A 19,137-nucleotide genomic window follows, 5' to 3' on the forward strand; every position below is an offset into this window, starting at 1 on the left:
ATTGGGCGATTCGTCGAGAAAATCTCCTTGGCCTCGGAGGCGGCGAAGAAGGTTGTGTCTTTCGCCGGCTGAGGCCATATCCTCTTTGCGTCTCGCACTGCATCGCATCACAGCCTATCGCAACGCATCGCCCCCATCTCGCGAACATGACTGGATCTCCTGAGAACGGCCGCAAGCAGCAAGCAGCCAACAAGCGAGCATCGCCGACCGAGCGTCCTGCGAGTGCCTCCAATCCGCAACCTCAAGCTGCTGCTGTCACTCCCGCTGCTGTCACAACCGCACCCACTGTGAAATCTATCGCTGGATATGTGCCGCCATCGCCAGGATACAAGAACAGACCCAAGGAGCTCGGCGTGACCCGGCGAGGTGCAATGGGCGAGTACGTCCCTTCTTCTGGGAACACGCCGTGCTCGACTCTCGGTATGGAAGAGCATTGCTATATGCGGTCCAGTCGCTGAGCTGATGCCAGTGCTTGCTTGCGGTTGGAGAGACCCAAGATCCTGCACAGCATTTTGGCATCGACTGACTGTATTGCATCGCTTCTGGCATATGCGCTGGGCTGCAGCAAACCCCACTCCCGGTCCGCTCGACTATGACCCCAAGCTGCCCACCGGGCTGCAATACTCCATCCTGGGCAAGCATCCGCCCCCCAAGATTGCCGCCATGAACTGTGGCCCCGGTCCTGCAAAATACAATGTCGATCCGACCAAGATCACCTTTGACGAAGCCCCACACTGGTCGTTCCGTGCCAAGCTGAAGGACCGATCCAAGCGTACGTGCTGGTCATGATGTTTAGAGATTGAGAGCACACGCCCGCATCGATGGAGCACCTCGCCGAACACTGCTGCTTTCCGCTAACATTCTCCTCTGACTACTTACCAGCCTTGATGGACAACCCCAGTCCCTTCGCCTACAATGACGACCATGGAACCTTTGGCAAGGACAGCCTCAAATGCACCATCTCCGGATGGTTTCCCATGTCAGGTCCGTCGGGCGGGTCTCCGCTGTGCTTCGCCCAGGGTGTATCTGACGCTGCTGCACATCCACATCCACATCCACATCCACACTCACACCGGTCCTGGGCTGGGGACGCACCCGCAATCGTTGCTCTGTATTAGCCGAAGAGACACCAGGGCCCGACCGATACTTTCCAAAGTCCGAATTTGGGCATGCTCCCAAATACTCTTTTGGGCTTGTCGCTCGCCAAGTGGGTGAGTACCACTTGCGTCACATCACCGCCCCGATCCCATTTCGGCTGTATCGAACGGTTAAATTGGGTTGGGTTGGGTTGGGTTGGGTTGGGTACAGTTCCTGGGCAGAGTGCTTGGCATGTGTCCGATGCCTTGCTCTCGGCCTGACTCTGTCCCGACACAATGCAGACGACCCGACGCCTGGTCCCCAAGACTACAAGAGCCGGTTCAACCTCTGTCAAAGCAACGCAGCGAAATACAGTATGCGCCCAAGGGTTGGGCAGCCGGTCTTTACTGACAAGGAAGATGGTGCGTTTGATGTCGATCGGCCTCGGTCGCTGCCGCCTCTGATCTGGCACTTGGATGCACACGAGGCCAAGGAGTCGGGCCCTTGAGTGATCGCTAAACTCTTGGCTGGCATAGAATTCAGGCCTGGGTGCAACGAATACTATCCCAAGATGTCGTCATCAGCCAAAGCCACCTCTCTGAAGGGATCATACAAGGAGAGCAAAGGTTCGCGACGATGACGCCCCTGCCTTTGTGTTGGGATCCGATGGGTGCCTCGCCAAACCGACGGAGAGTCGAGAGCGAAGGCCACGTCATGTCCATGCCTGTCTCTCGACTTAAAAGGCGTGGCCGTGAGCGAATGATGCAGCTTTGGCAACGTGAGTCGCGCAGCTGGATCTGATACCGTCGACGCGAATGCGTCCATCCAGCACTCAAGACACCAGGTCCGGCCAACTACATCATGCCAAACACACTTTTTTCGGGCCCCCAGCACTCGCTGACAGGCAGAAACATTCCATACGAAGGTATGTCTGCCAGCCGAGAGTACCATCGAGAGTACAACAATTCGTCATAGGCACGTACCAGTCCATAACCGCCCCGGCCCGGCATTTACTTCGCCCCCAGAGGAGCCAACCTATGTTCCGCCTCCCGGACCTACTGACTACAGCCCTAGCGCTGATCCGACGAGAGACTGTCCCCCAATCTACTCAATGGGCACACGACGGCCATCACTCTCGAGTATGTACGCTGCCACCATTGTGGACGGATTTGGGCCGGAGCTGTTTACTGCTAACTGTGGATAGCATTTGCATCGGCGCCATAATGATTAGACAAAGCAATCGACTATCCGGGTCCGGGGGCTCACCAGCCGCGCGATCGTCAAGTCCGTGGAAATGATTCGCAGCGTGCCACCCTCAAGGGCCGATGGAGATCCACGATCGGTACGTGCTGTGTGTCTCGTGCCTGCAGTAGCCAGCCTCTGTCTCGGCCGAATGGGCATATGTTCTGCATCGCTGTGACGCTGATCCGTGCGAGTTATCACAGAAATCACGCCTGGTCCGGCTGACTATGATGCAGCGTGGAAGCCACCGCGATCGCTGTCTGATGCCCAGCTGGCGCGGATGGGAGCGCGCAAGTCGGTTCCAGGTATGCTTTGTGGACCGCTGCATTCTAATTTGTACCCAATCGCTCGACCAAGGGTGATGCCGGAAGAGTGTCGACTGGTGTGCACGGCCTATGCTCCTGTTGGTCATTGTATTTGCTTACCGTATCTGTCCGTCGGTTTGCCCTTGCCGTGGACCCAGAACGCATCAAAATGGTTATCGAGGACACACCAGGGCCAGCGGACTACAATCTCAAGAGCATGAACTTTACCAAGCGTGCGGGTCCTGCATACTCTTTGTCGGCGCGCATCAACTCGATCAAGCGTACGTTGTCCAGCGATCATGCATTCGTAGATCTGCTGACCACCGTGGCCATTGGTGAGGGGAGCACACGAAGGAATTTTGATCAACAATTTGTAATCCAACTCTGGTCGGCTGCTTTCACAGGTGACAATGTTCCTGGACCCAATGCCTACGACGCGGGACCAAAGCGCGATGCCCCCAAGGCATCGATGAAGAGCCGCATGAGTCCGTTTGTGCTCATGTACCCCACGAGCAGGGTCGATACTCTCAGGACTTAGGCGTGCCTGCTGAGCTCGGAACATCGCGTTGGCAGCACCGTCGTGTGCTCCAAACAGTCTGGGCACTTTGATGCAAAAGTTCCGTTGTGTATTATGCACTTGCTGTATATCCTCAAAGTGGCAAATCTCTTGGCTATTGGCTTTGAGGTGCAGGCATGCATATGGGCTCTTTCCAGGCCGTCGCTCAATCGAAGCTACCATCCCATGCCACCGCCATCTGTGCCGTCGCCAAGGCCACCCAGGCGTTGGATATAGTGCTCTTCAGAAATAGTGGATGTGTAAAGGGAGCTGCACAGGCGCCAGACTCGGATGGCGCCGAGCGAGTCGCCTGTCGCCAGAAGCTGCTTGTCCTTGGTGTTGAATGCAAGCGCCGTTACCAAACTCGCCGAGGCTGCCGATGTGCTCGTGCACGAATACGACTGAACAGGCACGGACTTGGAGTGCTGTGATGGTAATGGGTGCAGTCCAGGATCAGGGGCTGTGTGCTTTGTTCAGCACATACCGAGCGATAACTCGTCGAGTACATGGCGGGTTCGAGGGTGCTCGAGAGACCAGTGCACAGCCAGAGCAATGCATGTCCGAAAGAATCTTGTATGCATTCAGACTTACCATCAGGTCGTAGATATATAGCATGCCGTCGCCACCGGTGCATGCCAGCACGGTCGGTCGGAACGGCGACCATTGCACGCAGTAGAGCTGGCTTGAGCAAGGCTCCATCGTCAACAGAGGCCTGGACTCGAGCACGTTGTAAAGCCTCAGCGTTGAGTCGCTCCCGCACGTCAGGAACAGATTGCGATGGAATGGAGAGCACGACAGCGCCTGGATAGGACCCAAATGTGGCGTGTAGGCAAGTTGGATGGGGTTGGAGAGCGACAGGGGCGCTTGGGCTAAGGACAGTGCGATCAGTGCCGAGGTAGACGGACGAGATGGAAAGACCGAGTATCAGCATCACGATGTACTGGTGGCAAATACGTCTCCCTGATGAATTGAGCCATGGTTACGTGGTCGCTTGGTTGCCTGGTCGCTGGCAGACTACCAACCTCGATCCCGTTTGATAATCGACAGCTGGGTGGCGTTTGTCGTTGTGCACTTGAAGATATATCCCCCTTCGGTTCCGGCGAGATAGTTCGTGCGGCTCTCGATAGGAAACCCGATCGTCGTGCCTGCGAAACAATAGCCGATTGTAGCAGGCGGTCGAGTATGTGCCACCCAAGTGTTCATCTGCTTTCGTCCTCACCTCCTATACCCATGTCCGACTTGGAGGCCTTTGGGCGAAACTGAGCGGGTACGTTCCCGATCAACAGCTGCGACCCAGAGAGTGGGGTCTGCAGCTTGTTGCTGGGATCCCACGTCAGAATCTTTCCGTCGTTTGCAATCGTTACGAGCTAGACAACAGATCCTAAAGTGAGTGGCAACCAGGCGCAGCGACTGCCACGGACAGACTTGCGGTTTGGATGCATCCAACTCACATTATAGTGGTCTCGCTTGGCGGTTGGGATCCAGACAATCTGCGGAACAAAAGAGAGTAGTTGGTGCTGAGTCGCATCTCAACTGGATATGGCATTCGCTTTACATCCATGGGTCAGCTTTGTACCTTCGAGATTGGCTCTTGATGGCTGAGCTCGTCCGAGTTGGAGACGGAGAAGACAGGATCCTCTTCATTGTTGGTGTGCCAGATTATGACCTCGCCTGCAGCACCCAATCCTTGTCTGGTCAGCAGGCAAAGGTGGTTTGGGCCATGTCTACTCTACTCACTCGATCTACTCTGCTCACTCGATTTGCTCTGCTCGTCCGGCATACTTGCCTGCAAAGGTACCGCCTGCGAGGATATATGGAATTGTGGGATGGAAGGCGAGGCATATGACGCAGCTCTGGAGAGGCAGAATGACCACATCAATATCAATGCCATTGGCGATTGTCACTGGCGAGAGCCTTGGCTGAGAGGCATTCGGTGACATCTGAGCATTTGGTGGCATCTGGGCATCTGGGCATCTGGGCATCTGGGCAAGCATGCTCTGGCCTCACTCACCGACGTATCTGCCATGAAGTTTGGCATGCTCGGATCCAGCTCGCGGCGCGCAATATTCCAGGCCGACACCGAGCCCCGATGAGTGCACCAGGACTCGTGGTCATAGCGGCCGTATGAGGCGGCCACGACGGATCCGGTCTTGTTCCAGGACAACTCGGTGCACACAACATCGGGATCCTTCCTCGGGTTTGTGAGCGTGTGAGCCACCGATGTGGCCGAGATGCGCTCTTCCCATTCGACCGAGTATCCTGTCGGCAAGTGAATGACCGAAACAGAGCGAGGTCAGCCATCGAGTCGTATCGGCCATTGGGCCATATCGCCCATGACACATGTTCATGCATCGACGTTGCAAAGCATATTCTGCGACCGCTGGCTCGGCCATCATCCGAAAGCGATCTGGCTGGGACGACGCGACTCACCATCGAATGCTGAGGAGCGGATATTCTGCAGCAACTGGGCCGACACCAGCGACTCGGCCCTCGTCAGGAACCCAACGAGCCCCTGGTAGTCGTAGCTCTTGAGCAGCTGGAAACCCTGCTCCGTCGCCTTGTCCGTTTGCGTCTATATCCAGCCGAGCCGCGATAACATCCGCCGGTCGAGAGGCCAGGGACGGCTCTGTTAGCTGACTACCAGCGATCGGACCCAAGCTCTCTCGGTCTCACCATACCTCTTCGTCGCGCTGCATCAGGGTCTGGCTATCTTGCTCCTTGTAGGTGATCGGATCGGTTTGGCTGGACGACTGGGCCACCACCCGCTCCTGCTTCCAGAACGAGGGGAGATCGATGCTTGTGCCCATGAGCACATCATCCGAGAAGGATGCATCGGCAGGTTGGCCAGAGAGCATGGCGTCGGGAGGTCTTCAGAGGATTTTGGGACTTTTGAGGGGAAAGCCGAGGCAGCGCCGCTGGCAAGTCCAAAGCGTCGACTGCAATTCTCGGGCCGAGTGCGTTGCTTGGTGCTGGCCGGCAAGGCCATCTGCACCATGAATGGCGCGCATTCCGCCAAAAGCCGCTTGAGTTGCGGTTCTGTCTGCATCTCGCCCAAGCCGACCAGCAACCCCAGATCCCGGCAGTGTCCCATCGCCCATGAACGCCCGCGACACTCTGCAGAACAGTAGCGACGCTCTGGCCCTCGCAGATCCGGTTCCGGAGGCTGCGTTCCAGACAGCCACATCCGGGTCTCCTGCCGACTCGCCGCCGCTCACAAGCAGCTCCCCCGAGACCAGCGACCTTCCGTTCTTCATCAGCCGAGACGAAATCCATCCAGAAGAAATCCAAAACAACATGGAGTGGTTCCCGACGATCACATCAACGCTCACCGGACACAAAGCCCATCCACGGTCCCTGCTCAAGACCCCAGAGCGATACGTCAAGATCCGCAACCACATTCTGGATCTATGGGATACTGTGCGGCCCGAGTACCTGACCAAGACCCGGGCTCGGAGGGGCCTCAATAACGAAGGAGATGTCAACGCCATCAGCCGTATCCACTCGTACCTGGAACAAATCCAGGCCATCAACGTCGGATGCAACAATCGCGGAAACGCAAGGCCGATCGTGCGCACGGCCAACCCCAAGCCCGTATCGGCCGAGCCAAAGGCAAAGAAGAACACAGGACACAACTCGCACCCATCCACTGGAGGCAATGATCTCCTAGACGACGCCCTGTCGGTATCGTTGATAGCCGAGGCGTAGGGCGGTGTGCCGGCCGACACCATCGACCTCTAGACAAGGTGTTCTGCGGATGGTGTTGCCAGCAATCGGAACCCAACAATCTAGAAATGCCACTTGACTAACGCATGTCTTGCATCCGACTGCTGGCTCCGGTCCGAACGTGACAGCAGGGCTGAGGAAATCGGATTGAAACGCAAGCGACGAGTTCGTGATGAGAATGGCGAATGGTCCGGGGCTTGGCAAATGCATTCGGAAGCTCGTGCATCTTGTGGGCTATGGCTGGCCTGTGTCCGATCAGCGAATTTCCAACTCTAAGTGGCCTTGTCTGCGATATCATAGGATCGACGAGCGGGATCTCGGCGGTCGGGTGATCGTTCACGGCGAAACAGATGATGAAGATGCCTCGACAGCAACGCAGCAGAGTAAGTCGCCCTCGTCATTGCGTCGCATCCACCTGGGACAAGTGCAGCAGCAACCTGCTTGAGAAGCGTGGATGACACGGCGAACCAGCCAGTAAAGAGACTTGGGGCTGGATTGACAACTATCGATGGCGATGACGGCGAGGCAGACAGCACTACGCTTAGGCGTCACGGGTATCGAGCTAACTTCTTCGTGGCCAATGCTTAGCATCAAGCCGAGCAATGAAGCGGAAGCATGCCGCATACGGCTTTGATCTGCCAGCATACGATCCTTTCCGGCTGATACCTCCGATGGAATACACCACACACTCCCTCCGATCCTCGGATGATCACATCTGTCCTCCCTTCCATGTCAACGTCTCATCGAATGCGCTGCTATTGATGGATCTCCACTCCCACCTGGCCCACACCGAAATCATCGGGTTGATAGGCGGTCGATACGATGCAGAGGCCAAGGTCTTGAGCTTAACCGAATGCTTTCCATGCCGGAGCACGAGCACAAGCATTCAGTGCGAGATGGATCCTGAAAGCGAGATGACGGCACGCGAGGAGTTCGAGCAGAAGGGCATCCAAGTCGTGGGCTGGTACCATTCGCATCCGACCTTTGAGCCCCATCCAAGCATTCGCGACATCGAGACGCAGGCGTCGTATCAGGTATGCCCGAGCTTTCGATCTGATCCACATCGGCGCGTGCCATCGCACGCAGCAGGCTGACCGACCAACGGGTGTGCAGACGCTATTCAAGCGCGACGATGGCTCAGAGCCCTTTGTTGGCGTGATCATCAGTCCGTACGATCGGGAATCTCCTCAGTACGAATCCAAGTTTCAGTATCTGACGGTATCCGACGAATGGAGCTCGCCTCAGAAGGAGTATCGTAAGTGTGCCCGATCTCACCGAGCAACACTATGGCGGACACTGTGCGGGCGCCTCAACTCCAATTCCCTAAAGCATTGGAGGCCGCTCTGATTAGCGATGCTGGTTGGCAATCGACAACATGCTGGATGGGCTGGCTTCTTCACGAGTTGCACCGGCGCTGATACACGCTCCTCTGAACCATGCAGGTTTGCCTTATGCCTGCGACGTAACCATCGTTCCTTCAGAGTCGCTGACGACAGAACTTCAGTCGCGAATGGAAGCGCTATTGGACGAGTATTCGACATATCCGCAGTATGTTTCCAGCGGAGCGTTGCGCGGGTATTCGGCATTAGATGCATTCGGCAGTCGGTGCCTTCAAGCTGGCCCAGAAGCTATACTTCCTTGACTGATCTAACCGTGCCAAACCTCGATCTTCTGCATTCGGCTGCCACGTCACTGACTGCTTTCAGCCGCGTTGATTTCTCGTCAACGTACAAACCCACGGATCCAATCACTCGGATTGAGAAATTAGTGAAGAGCCTGGGCGAACATCTGGCCCGGCAGGGTGACCAAGTTGTGGCCGAGCAGTGTCTAAGAAGCATCAAGGAGAGGATCCTCAGGATGATCTAGTCTGGGACATGACAAGCGAGCGAATGTGCCTCGGGTGTCCACAAGAATGTCGTGGCATATCAATATACAGCTGCAGGTGCAGAGACAAATAGGGCAGAGACAAATGGGGCAGTGGTGTGCATCCAACCGTACCGCAGCATCGATTCAGATTATTGTTTCTCGACACCAAGACGCATGTCCCTCACTGCTCCCCTCCCCAAGCAGCACCCTCATGACGGTCACTATCTACCCCCTTGAGTGCCTGATCGACGACGTCCGTGCTCTTGGACAGACTGATGATGGAGGTAGCTCTCCACAGCTTCTGCATTTGGGCACAGTATCGCACAGCGGCCGCGCGAGAGCTAATTGTATGACGGATGGCCATACATCCGCCCAATCTATTGAATTGACAGATTCACGGCTATCCTGAGAGATGGGCTCTGGATAACGGTGCACCAAATCAAATAGGAGAAAGCTTTGATTTGATTTCCTCGAGATGTCGTACCGTCTGGAGGTGGCTCATCAGCCTGTAATCAGATGCAAAAATGCATTTGGAACCCAGCCACATTCCTGTGTACCAACAGAGTTTATGAGTGCCATACTCTGTCTGGAGACCCGAATGTATCTCCAGACAGCACAGGACGCTGTTTCGCAGTCGTCCGTGCTTTATGCAGCAAATCCCACCTCGAGAGTAGCCGTGGGCTTGGGCATTGGACCGCGATGTAGTGCTGGCTTCAAGTTCCATGCTGTCTGAGATTCAGATTGGGTTGTCGTTGCCTTTGGGTCGATATATGGCTTGAGGAGCTCGTACACGCTCTGAAGCGTTGCATTGCATTTTGTTTGAACAATGTAGTCCTGCTGCCCCGATATGCCTGCGTGGCGCACCCGTAGAGTAGCTATTTTGGCTGCATTTTCACCACAGCTGTCTGTACCGACCACACTCGGCATCCTGGACATGTATGGTGTAGGTATACAGATGGCAGGGATTGGGGTCTCGCCAATCCCAGACATCAATGTGCTCGTCAGCTATCCCACCAATTGCCTCAGTCCATGCTACAAAGAGATTCAGGACAGACAGTATTGAGCGACTCCGGAGAGTATGCCGTGACTTACCTTGGGTCGCAACAGAGCCTCGACGTCCCCTCTGATGTTGATGATACTGCCACCTTGCACGATGCACTTTGGAAGCTTCTGGAGGAACCGCTCGGTTGTTATAGAGGCTGGCTCTTCAGAAACAGGTGCATGGCGCCATCAATTGCGTTTGTCAACAGAAACCGTTAGTTCCCTTGGCTGCGATCTCGATACTAGCGGATATCTCGGCTCCATGATTGCTCGCACGACTTTGCTTACCGAAGATATCGGCTGAGCTTATCGAATGGATTCGAGCGTGTGTTTCTCGGTGCAAAGCGCCCATATCATTTGAAATGCTCCCAGTCGCGATCGACAAAGCTGTGGAATTTACAACTTTTGGCATACCAAGAGAAATATCTGGGCTCCATGCAGTGTCGCTTGGCAGTGCAGGTCTGTCCAGCGCGTCCGGGTCCAGGGTTGCTCCCGCAAGCGTTGACTTCTGGGCCGGTAATCCGACCGGAGGGAAGCCTTCATCGATCCGGAGTGGCCGCCATATCGTGTGCCGGTCGATGATCTTGAAGGGCACTGCGTTTGATCACGCGCAACAAGGGTACAGCAAAATATGGGTCAGGAATCGATTGCGGCAGCACACAGAGCCATAGTCACTGCAACCCCGATTTCAAAGCTTACCACCGTCAGGGTAGGTGTCCTTAAGTTCGTATGGGAAGTATCCATCCATAAGATCGCACATAAACATGGCCGCGGCTTGGTCGGTGTACGGCCGGAAGGACCCACCCTCGAGAACAAACCCGTTTTGATAGAGCGTCAAACTCAGGGGATCAGGGGTCTGAGATGCACGGCAGCAATGAGTATCTAAAGTGGCTCGTTAGAGTGCAGCCACCGCCGCTGAGGTCTGGCGAAGCGGCTCGCCGATTGCGCTCTGCTGTGAACAACAAACCTTGAGTAGGTGTAGATTGGTGTTTTTCTCGCGGATCACTTGAGCCACATCAAGCCCTACGAAATTAACAGACCCTGGTTGGTTCTCAGCGCTTCGAGCCTGATCTTGGTGCGCGAAACCGCTGGGGCAACAGCGGTAAGCTGCGGTCCACAAAATACAGCATGGAATAAAGGCTCTGTATATGTACCCTACAGCCAGACCGCTCTCACCTGCAATCCGATTGAGCTGCTCAATCTGAGTCATCAAGTTGGCCAGGTTGTATGGGAACGGGGACTTGGCCGTCAGCTGTGACGGCTTGGGAATGGCCGCGTGCTTCGAGGAGACCCTATCCAGACTGAGTTCGAATCCGAGGATGTCAAAACAGTTATGTCATGGCTCTTTCATCATGATGTGAATGTATAGATGGGAGTCGGGATTGTGAACCGCTCGCAGCGAAGGTCGCCATATCCTCAGATACGACCCACGCCGCCAAAGGAGCTTTCGGCTCACCGTTTGCCGAATGGGAGCTCTGCGTTCCATATCATGTTGTACTTGAGCAGAAAGGTTTCCATTTCAGACACCTTTTCTTGCAGCTGAATACATTCGCGACGCAACGCATTCACCTGAATAGAGTCAGATGAGGAGCAAGTTAGCACAAACAAGACCCAGCCAGGCCGGGCCTTGCGACGATCCCGATGTTTGATGAGTGTATGCGTCGCCTCGTGGCGATAGCCGTGCTTACTTCGCTGCCGCTTTCGGTATGAAACTCGGCGAGTCCAAGCTGCTTCTGCTCAGAGATAGAGCAGGTGAGATGAGCCGCATGGTGGCGCTAGTTAGACTGGATTCGGGCACACTTGATGGAGTGTTACCTTGAGCTTGCATATTTCAATGTCCTGAACAAATTAGGAGGCGTTTATCGGCTTAGAACAAACTATCGCAGAAACTCTTGTCATCTCGCAGGTGGCTCACCTTCCGGGCCGACTCTTCAATCCAATGGCGAACCTTAGTCTCGAGCAAAAGTGTGTAGCGCGACATGGACGAGAGCAACTCTGAATCGCCTGCTGCCGCGAAAGGGAGAGCAGGGCATGAGCATCACAGCGAGTCTTTCGGAGGAGCTACTTTGCAGCTGGCAAGAAAATCAACGCTGGCTCACCATGCGTCGATCCACGGATTCGTTTCCGGGCCCGGGCTATGTCTTTGAGCGTGGCTTTTGAGCAGATCGATATCAGTGCCTAGTTTGACTGATGCCGAGTCCACGGTCAAGCTCAAAGTGCGGCTCACCGTCAGAGAGACTCCCATGCAATGGCGGAAGGTGCACGCTGCCTCTGACGCAAGCACATGGTTTGAGTAGTCGCGATGAGTCCATTCAATCGGCAACCGCTTTCGACGATGGCAGTGTTCGCTGATCTGCGCGAGAAAGCGTACCGACTGGCGGCTGACGAGCCCAGGTGCGAAGACTTGAGCTTGGCAGACCCAGCACTTGCTCCCGACGCCGAGCTGAGCAGCGGCTCTGTAGGATTGGAGGAAATGCGGTGCGAGCGCTCGTCTGGATGCTCGCAGTCCATGACTGAGAATGTAGTGTGCTTGATGACGTCGATCGGCGCTCGCGTTGCTGGGATGGACTTGATCGATGAGAGATCGGAGTCTTGGACAGACTCGATGGGACGGACTCAACGGGACAGACTCGATGGGACGGACCCACAAGGAAATGATTTCGCCCGCCGTCGCTGGGTGTACGATGTGATTCGATTGCGGCGGGCCTGTGTCCGAAGTAACGATATGCCTGTCGTTTCGAGACACTGCACACACACTGTACACACACTGTACACACATTGATCTAACCCTCCCACCGATCCACACCTCGTGCAGGCTCTCAAGCACCACACATTCCGTTGTGGATGGCACTATCTCATCTCTTGTAAAATATAGCTCGTGGTTTATTCAACAGATGCGTGGCAGATCAATGGCGAGACCGACGCAATTATCAACTTGATTGGCGCTGCGTTGACATGTACTGCCGCATATACTGCCGCGCACAAGAGAAAGTCTTCCGAGCCAAACGGGTACGAGGCCATGGCAGCGACAGGCACTAGGAGAACAGAGACTAGTGAAGCGGAGGTAGGAGGGGTGAAGAGATCGAAGAGAGATCGAAGAGAGATCGCTATCGCATCAACGCAGCGAGAGTCAAGCAAGCTCCGAACCGATAGCGGTCGCGCATCCACCTCAGATACGGAAGCCAAACTAAAGGGCGACCAGGAGGGCAAGGCCGAATCCGTGGCGGCACTGTGATGGCCGTTTACTTCTTCTTGGGCTTGGCCGGGGTTCCCTTGCTGCCCTTTGATCGACTCTTGCTCTTTTCCTTCTCCTCTTCCTCGATGAGCTCGGCAGCAAGGCGTTCACGTCGCTGCTCGTCGGTCAGCTCCGAGGTTGGCTCCAGCTGGACGCCCTCGCCGTCGTCGTCCTCTTCCTCGGTCTCGGTCTGAGCGGGCTTGACCTGCGCGGCAACACCGCCACCGCCAATTTGATGCTGGGCCATGGCTGTGGTTATTTGGGCTTCGCGCTGCATCTGAGCCTGCATCACTTGGCTAGCCTCCTGGAATATACTCTGGCCCCATCCGGATCGGATCATCTCGGCCTCTTCTTGGACCTGGGTGACGGCAGGAGAGCATGGCAGATAGAACGTTTAGATTGGTCCATACGCCGGCGTTAGAGTTCGAGGGCAGTCGAGATTGTGGCGATGGTAGGTCGCTCGGGATGCTCAGGCCGCTCGGTGAATGCAAAGTGGCGGGACTGATCCTGGCACGGCCGTCGCAAGCCTCTGCAAGAAGCCAGAGATCACCGCGCTCGTTAGATTACCTCCTGTAGCTCTCTCTCGATTTCTTGCTCGGCCTTGTCCATACGAGCAAGCAGCTCTTCGCCGATGACGCCCTGGCGCACCAACTGCTGCAGCGAAGGCTTCTCGTTACGAATCTGGAACACACGCTTGATATCGGCCATGGCTCGCTGAATCAGAGCCATCGTAAGCAGTTTCTTGCCCTCGGGCTCCTCTAGCGAGTACTGCTCACAGAGCTCCTCATAGATCATCTTGTTGACATTTGGGCCAAAGTACGAGTTGGCACTTTGTTCTGTAAGCGATCGGTGTGGGCAGATTAGTAGGAGCAACCTGGAAGCTGTATCAACGACAGCCTCATGGCCATCTGGTCGACAGTGTGCTCTGATGAACAAAGTATGAGCCCGGGGCTGCTCTGCAATACAAGCCAACCGGAGTGAGACCTACGCCTGGACTCCTTCTTCTGCCGAGTCGAATTCCAGCGGACAAAGAAGATGAACAGCGACGAGAGGCCGGTGATGTAGAAGAGGGGGTACCAGAAGGCCTGCTGAGTGGTGAGCGTCATTGGGTCCAAGTGGATAAGCTGCGGAGACGGTTTTTGGCGGTTTCGGTTGGTTCAAGGGCAGGATACGGGTTCGGGCCAAGGGAGCACTGGGCAGCAAAGTTGCGGATCCCAAACAGATGGCAGTCGGAGCGATAGAGGTGGCTGGTTCGATGAGGAAGCAAGGGCAGGCAGGCTGCGGCAACAGCAGCGAGGGGTCGATGGTCGAACCGGGCAAGGGCGGACGGCAAGGCTCGTTTGCGAGGACGCCCTGGTGCTGGGGGATAGGCGAGTTGGGGAGATGGAGAAGCAAGAGATTGGGTCGCGCCGGGCAGAACGACAATGGCCAGCAAATCAGCGCAGGCCAAACACGAAAGCCCATCTTGCGCCTTTGTCCCCTTGCTCCTTTGCCCTTTTTCCTTGCTGTGCGACCAGCCAGGAGCAAGCCGATCACGTGTGATGTATTCTGGGCATGTTTCGCACGGGGATTGCCTCAACATCACGCTGGCCATGAGCAGCTTCCGAGTGTCCAAGAGCAACACGATCACTGCGCGCGGGGCGATTGTGGAAACCAGAGAGCGACTGAGACCAGAGTGACTGGGACCAGAGAGCAGCCCGCGACCGTCACTCGGAGGCTGCCAAAGTGATCAGGGTTGGCTGTATATGGTCGTCTTGGACGCAGGCCATCGCAGATGATACGTTTCATTGCACTTAGAATCGGACGACGCTCGTTTCTTCTGAATGTAGCGTATATCCGTTCGACTAACGCATGCTTGATAGCTTTGACGTCGTCGACTCAACAAAGCCCTTTTCCATGAGCGCAAAGAGATCGTCTCGGGAGAGCAAAACCTGAATCAGAGAATCGGGATGTGTCGTCAGTATCAGCCCAGACGATCCAGCCACGAATTGGCAGCTCTAGATCGTCACTCGTCCAGGATGCCAAGCGCAACTGAACGCATGACCAGGACACTTGCCTTGAAGAACGGTCGCTTGGGCATATCGGGGTCGGGGACATTGGTCTTCCCTGGAAAATCAGCATCCCAATATCGACTTAGCGTCACAAGCCCCGCAAGCAAGCTCTCACCGCCATCTCATCTCCTGAGAAAGCTCATCTCCTGCAAAGTCTCATCATGCTGCCGGGTTTGCATTTGGCACTCGCTGTACCTGGAGCCCTGCTGAACATTGGCTTCAGTCGTTTCTGCAGAGCAAAGTGGTTCACAATGAGTGCATCGTAGCCAAATCCACATTTTCATCTCCCATGTGTCGAGCTGTCTTCATAAGACCAAGGCATCAGGCTGCTCGTCTTCCAGCCTTTGGCTGGACTGCCCAGCCAGCAAGCCCAGCACCGCTCTCCATACCCGGCGATCGGCATTGAACTTTGCGAGCTGGTCCTCGTATTCACCAAGTTGTTGACGATGCTCCTTGCGCCGCTGTAGCAAGGATTCTCGTATCAGACGAATCTTGATCGGGCTGCCACAGTATATCAATACAGATAGATTTGAGTGCCACAAGCGACCGAAACGTGTTCGTCGAATATCCATTCCCCCGTCTCTCCATAAACCTCTCCATCAATCGCTGCTGCTCTCAATACACTTACTCTGGACACCGGAGCATCGAAACTTTGTCGTTGCCACCCTTGTCGGCGCTATCATCCTTCTTTCCCTTTTTGCCCCTATGGCAGACAATACCGAGGACGAGCATTGGTTGATGCCACGCGAAGAGAAGAGCATGTCGGCTGGCAGTGCCCGCCTCCGTTCCGCTAGGGCGGTCATAAACACCATACACAAAGCACTTGCTTACCTCTTCTTGGATTTGCCGGCTTTCTCGTCGATGCTTGCGACACTGGCTGTTTTGTGCATCGAGCCCTTCCTTTGCGTCCACCACTGGGCCTCGAAATGATCCCATTGCATCACGCAGAGCTCAAGCTCGGCGCGCAGAATGGTGATATAAGAACGAGCGTATCGTTGTGCCCTGATAACAGAGAACCGATATTTCTTGACAACTTTCATCAGTTTGGATGTGTCATACACTTCCTTGAAGAAGGTTCTGATGAGGTTCGCGGCGTTGTTCTTGATGACCTCCCGTCTGCGCTGCACATACGAATGGAATACCCTGCGGACAAAGTCGATGGATCAGCGGAGCAGTCGGTGATCGATCATGTGCTCCATTTGAGCATATTGAGCGTCGAGCACCCGACTGTCTCCAAGTGTCCATGCCCCTACCTCTGGATCGTCTGCAGGGCAGCCCGCTGTCGCTCCTCGGCAGCAGCACGCTTGTATTTGCGATAAGCCCGTTGGATCACCCGAGCAGCATGATTTTGGAGCTGGCTCGCTGCTGTTCGCTTGTGTGTTTGCTGTATGTGACGGAACCATAGCCAACGCATTTCATGTTATGGAGTATAAGAGCGAGGTACACGAGGGTCTGTGGGTTGTTGTGGCATCGAACCAAAACACAGAAGCCAAGCAGAGATACCCGCACCATCCATGATCAGCATCTTCAGCTATCGCTGCGCGACTCACCTCAAGTAGTTTCTGTATCATCCGCACCCGACTGGCCAGTGCAACGATGATAAACCACTTCTTTTGAAGAGCTTGCGGTTTGCCGAGTTCATCCTTCTCGCGGAGTTTGCCTCTCTCCTGGAAAACAGAGCGGAAATCAGAACGAATGCCCCCCTCCATGTACATCACAGGCTTGGTTCTTGAGCCTCTCTCCCTGGACGAGTGACTCACAATAAGCTCCTCTTTCCGCTGGATGGCCTCCATTTTGGCCCGTTGCTTCTTGTGCACAATCTTGATCTTTCTCTCCAAAACCAACACCCGGTGGTTTTCGTTGTTGATCCGCTGCAGGAAAGCGCATCAAAGAGCCATAAATACGTCGATAGATGCAACGGTGCGGTATCCAGAGGTGCCCCTTGACGCAACTACCAGCGATCATCGAAAATAGCCCTGATACATACCACCATGAGTAAAGCCTGTTGTCGGAAGTCAGGGTACATTTCTTTCAGGAGCTGCTTGTTTTTGCGAATGAGATCGATCTGCGTGCCTCGTAGCAGCGATTTGTGGTCGTCTCGCTTGTACTTCACTGCAAGAACAATGCGCTCCGATCAATGGCTGTAACGGCGACTGATCAGCGAGCCGCGGATGCTGTGCGATGAGCGGCACATGCAACTCACTGATGCGGGTCTGGAATGCCTCCCATTCTCCCTGATTTGTTTTGAGGAGCTCTATTCGTTTTTCCAGCTCTGCCTTGATGACGCGTATCGGTTTTCGGCCGGCCAGCGGCTGTCCGTTAGCATCCAAGGGCATCGCAAGTTTATCGACCACGGCGCATATCGACGGGCCAACGCCCAAGTCGCCGGCTGGCCTCTTCTTCTTGGCAGATTTGTCAGTGTCGATGGGCAGCGGTGCGGTTGGTTGGGCCACATTCTCGGCCTCTTCACTTTCTGGATTGCGTGCTCGCTCTGTCGTTCCCGATCAAGCACCAGCAGAGTGATATGAACAGAAGCAAGGCCACATTAGCAGTCCGTCGCGGATTCGAAGATGTCAGAATGACCGAAGAAGCGCAACTCGATTCGTTCCGGCAAAGAGAGGAAGAGTTCATGGCTCGAAACCGAGCAGATCAGGACAGTGCTTCTCCAGTACATATGGGACGACGCACAGCTTCTTCATCGATGCAACAACACCAACACAATCGGGCCAGGATCAAATCGACCTGACTCTATTCCACCACGACTGCAAACCCGGAGACACGGATTGCCGAGTCGTCGCCGTCAAGGAGCCCTTACCCAGCAGCTTCTGTATTTCGGCATAGTTCTTTTCAAAGCCGCCTGGGCCGCGGATCATATAGGCATATTCATCGGACCGGCCGAGGGAGCCCGAGTTAGTGAGGAGACTGAGCGAGTCGCTGAGGTGAGATTCGTCTTTGCCGTCCGACATGCGATTCAGCGCTGCGATGACACTGGCGAGCCGTAGGTTTTGCCGCTGCGTGCTGATGGCCAGAGACGCCGAAAACAGCCCGTTGCGGCTGATGGTTGTGTGTGGGGTGGTGTGGGAAAGCGTCGATGGGGCGGTCCGTGGAGCATAGGGCAGAACCAGGGCGACTCGATCGGGCCCGAGCGAGAACCCCGCAACGCTGGCGAGGCTCAGAAGCGGAAACTCCATCAACAGGTCTTCATCGGCGCTACTGGAAAGCCAGTCGTCTGTGTAGGGTGTCAGCTGCAGGCGATGGTTATAGGACAACTTGCGCTGGCGCTCCCGTTCCTCCTTGTCCATGTCGGCCGCAGCGCCATCACCCATGCCGAGTGACGGAAGCGGCATGATGGACACGGTGTCTGGACTGAGCTGGAACTCGGGAACATCGATGGACTGGGAGAACGGCGGGTAGGTTTGGCTCGCCGTCGTGTCGATTGAGGGAAGGACGGTATTCATGGCGGCTCTGTGATGGTTTGTGGACAAGAATCTTGAGTATCGCAGGAGAGGCGTTCGGGATCAAGCCAGCTCAAGACTCTGCGGCGCACGAGTAAGCGGTGCTACAGATGCGATGAGCTTTTGAGGACAGCAACGGCCTCTTGGAATCTGCAGAGTTGACGGAGGCCTGGATGGGGGGCTAGAGAGTCTGTTGCGTTTGGCAGGATGGCGCGCAAGGATCAGGGAACATATGCGTTCGGTGCGGGCGATCCATTGTCGTCGACGGGTTCATGATTGACGCCTGTACTGGCGAAACCCCAGATGCCCCGACCAGTTCACTTTTTGCCCTCGCTCTCCACCGACTGGCCAAGTATTTGCTACGCTCGACCCCACTGCGGCTATGCTCTTGGCTGCGTTGATGTTGCGACGCTGGATTGTGATGCATCGCATCGATTGGTTGTGGCCCACCAGCGAAGCTGAGCAGAGCATTCGAGGAGGCTCAAGCATTCAGGGCTGGAGGTATATCCATTGCCCCGTCTCCACAGAGTCGATGGCCATTGCGGGGTGATGGCTGCTCTACTCACAACACGGCATTCTGCTCCGT

At 55.5% G+C, this 19,137-nt stretch overlaps 6 protein-coding genes across 6 annotated transcripts; 2 read left to right on the plus strand and 4 right to left on the minus strand.

The window, feature by feature from the left end:
• Nucleotides 1-146: 146 nt before the first annotated feature.
• On the plus strand, nt 147-3,605 carry BJ171DRAFT_641682 (uncharacterized protein; the record flags this gene model as incomplete). Its single annotated transcript, XM_053115778.1, has 12 exons — nt 147-420; nt 566-772; nt 883-984; nt 1,119-1,211; nt 1,380-1,451; nt 1,614-1,703; nt 1,907-2,002; nt 2,103-2,216; nt 2,309-2,419; nt 2,523-2,624; nt 2,783-2,905; nt 3,029-3,605. 12 exons carry the CDS (start codon nt 147-149, stop codon nt 3,160-3,162), a joined length of 1,518 nt encoding a protein of 505 aa, XP_052968957.1. The 3' UTR covers nt 3,163-3,605.
• Nucleotides 3,089-6,172, minus strand: BJ171DRAFT_308067 (WD40-repeat-containing domain protein). The gene is made up of 10 exons (XM_053107052.1): nt 5,859-6,172; nt 5,611-5,752; nt 5,192-5,439; nt 4,967-5,033; nt 4,757-4,851; nt 4,632-4,670; nt 4,400-4,547; nt 4,203-4,325; nt 3,772-4,049; nt 3,089-3,605 (listed from the first exon to the last, which is right to left on the minus strand). Exons 1-10 carry the CDS (start codon nt 6,033-6,035, stop codon nt 3,357-3,359), a joined length of 1,566 nt encoding a protein of 521 aa, XP_052968958.1. The 5' UTR covers nt 6,036-6,172; the 3' UTR covers nt 3,089-3,356.
• A 46-nt stretch (nt 6,173-6,218) lies between these two features.
• Nucleotides 6,219-8,858, plus strand: BJ171DRAFT_495045 (uncharacterized protein). The gene is made up of 7 exons (XM_053110076.1): nt 6,219-6,857; nt 7,035-7,091; nt 7,204-7,286; nt 7,492-7,937; nt 8,017-8,158; nt 8,346-8,451; nt 8,610-8,858. The coding sequence occupies exons 1-7, from the start codon at nt 6,277-6,279 to the stop codon at nt 8,767-8,769; spliced, it is 1,575 nt and encodes a 524-aa protein (XP_052968959.1). The 5' UTR covers nt 6,219-6,276; the 3' UTR covers nt 8,770-8,858.
• A 556-nt stretch (nt 8,859-9,414) lies between these two features.
• Nucleotides 9,415-12,321, minus strand: BJ171DRAFT_472875 (uncharacterized protein; the record flags this gene model as incomplete). Its single annotated transcript, XM_053108677.1, has 15 exons — nt 9,415-9,620; nt 9,685-9,697; nt 9,862-9,974; nt 10,225-10,404; nt 10,510-10,666; nt 10,778-10,815; nt 10,851-10,898; nt 10,987-11,111; nt 11,267-11,379; nt 11,499-11,543; nt 11,626-11,649; nt 11,726-11,817; nt 11,910-11,963; nt 12,038-12,081; nt 12,182-12,321. The coding sequence occupies 15 exons, from the start codon at nt 12,319-12,321 to the stop codon at nt 9,415-9,417; spliced, it is 1,392 nt and encodes a 463-aa protein (XP_052968960.1).
• A 349-nt stretch (nt 12,322-12,670) lies between these two features.
• Nucleotides 12,671-14,450, minus strand: BJ171DRAFT_495047 (Pre protein translocase subunit Sec66-domain-containing protein). Its single transcript, XM_053110077.1, has 3 exons — nt 14,034-14,450; nt 13,613-13,881; nt 12,671-13,403 (listed from the first exon to the last, which is right to left on the minus strand). Exons 1-3 carry the CDS (start codon nt 14,149-14,151, stop codon nt 13,053-13,055), a joined length of 738 nt encoding a protein of 245 aa, XP_052968961.1. The 5' UTR covers nt 14,152-14,450; the 3' UTR covers nt 12,671-13,052.
• Nucleotides 14,451-14,751: 301 nt separating this feature from the next.
• On the minus strand, nt 14,752-18,554 carry BJ171DRAFT_641684 (uncharacterized protein; the record flags this gene model as incomplete). The annotated part of the gene is made up of 13 exons (XM_053115779.1): nt 14,752-14,762; nt 14,895-14,976; nt 15,090-15,151; nt 15,292-15,325; nt 15,486-15,597; nt 15,725-15,799; nt 15,928-16,239; nt 16,350-16,480; nt 16,647-16,763; nt 16,857-16,967; nt 17,084-17,208; nt 17,300-17,587; nt 17,912-18,554. 13 exons carry the CDS (start codon nt 18,552-18,554, stop codon nt 14,752-14,754), a joined length of 2,103 nt encoding a protein of 700 aa, XP_052968962.1.
• Between the last annotated feature and the right edge of the window lie 583 nt (nt 18,555-19,137).

This window comes from Polychytrium aggregatum (assembly GCF_025602895.1).
Source record: "Polychytrium aggregatum strain JEL109 chromosome Unknown BJ171scaffold_9, whole genome shotgun sequence".
Classification (NCBI taxonomy): domain Eukaryota; kingdom Fungi; phylum Chytridiomycota; class Chytridiomycetes; order Polychytriales; genus Polychytrium; species Polychytrium aggregatum.

Coding starts and splice junctions, on each gene's coding strand:
- BJ171DRAFT_495045 (XM_053110076.1), top strand. CDS start 6,277: ATGAACGCCCGCGACACTCTGCAGAACAGTAGCGACGCTCTGGCCCTC. Junction 7,287..7,491: donor CTCGACAGCAACGCAGCAGA/GTAAGTCGCCCT, acceptor GCCAATGCTTAG/CATCAAGCCGAGCAATGAAG. Junction 8,452..8,609: donor GAGTATTCGACATATCCGCA/GTATGTTTCCAG, acceptor GACTGCTTTCAG/CCGCGTTGATTTCTCGTCAA.
- BJ171DRAFT_308067 (XM_053107052.1), bottom strand. CDS start 6,035: ATGCTCTCTGGCCAACCTGCCGATGCATCCTTCTCGGATGATGTGCTC. Junction 5,753..5,858: donor TGATGCAGCGCGACGAAGAG/GTATGGTGAGAC, acceptor GGCTGGATATAG/ACGCAAACGGACAAGGCGAC. Junction 3,606..3,771: donor TATATATCTACGACCTGATG/GTAAGTCTGAAT, acceptor TTACCATCACAG/CACTCCAAGTCCGTGCCTGT.
- BJ171DRAFT_495047 (XM_053110077.1), bottom strand. CDS start 14,151: ATGACGCTCACCACTCAGCAGGCCTTCTGGTACCCCCTCTTCTACATC. Junction 13,882..14,033: donor GCAGAAGAAGGAGTCCAGGC/GTAGGTCTCACT, acceptor GATCGCTTACAG/AACAAAGTGCCAACTCGTAC. Junction 13,404..13,612: donor TCGAGAGAGAGCTACAGGAG/GTAATCTAACGA, acceptor GCCGTCACCCAG/GTCCAAGAAGAGGCCGAGAT.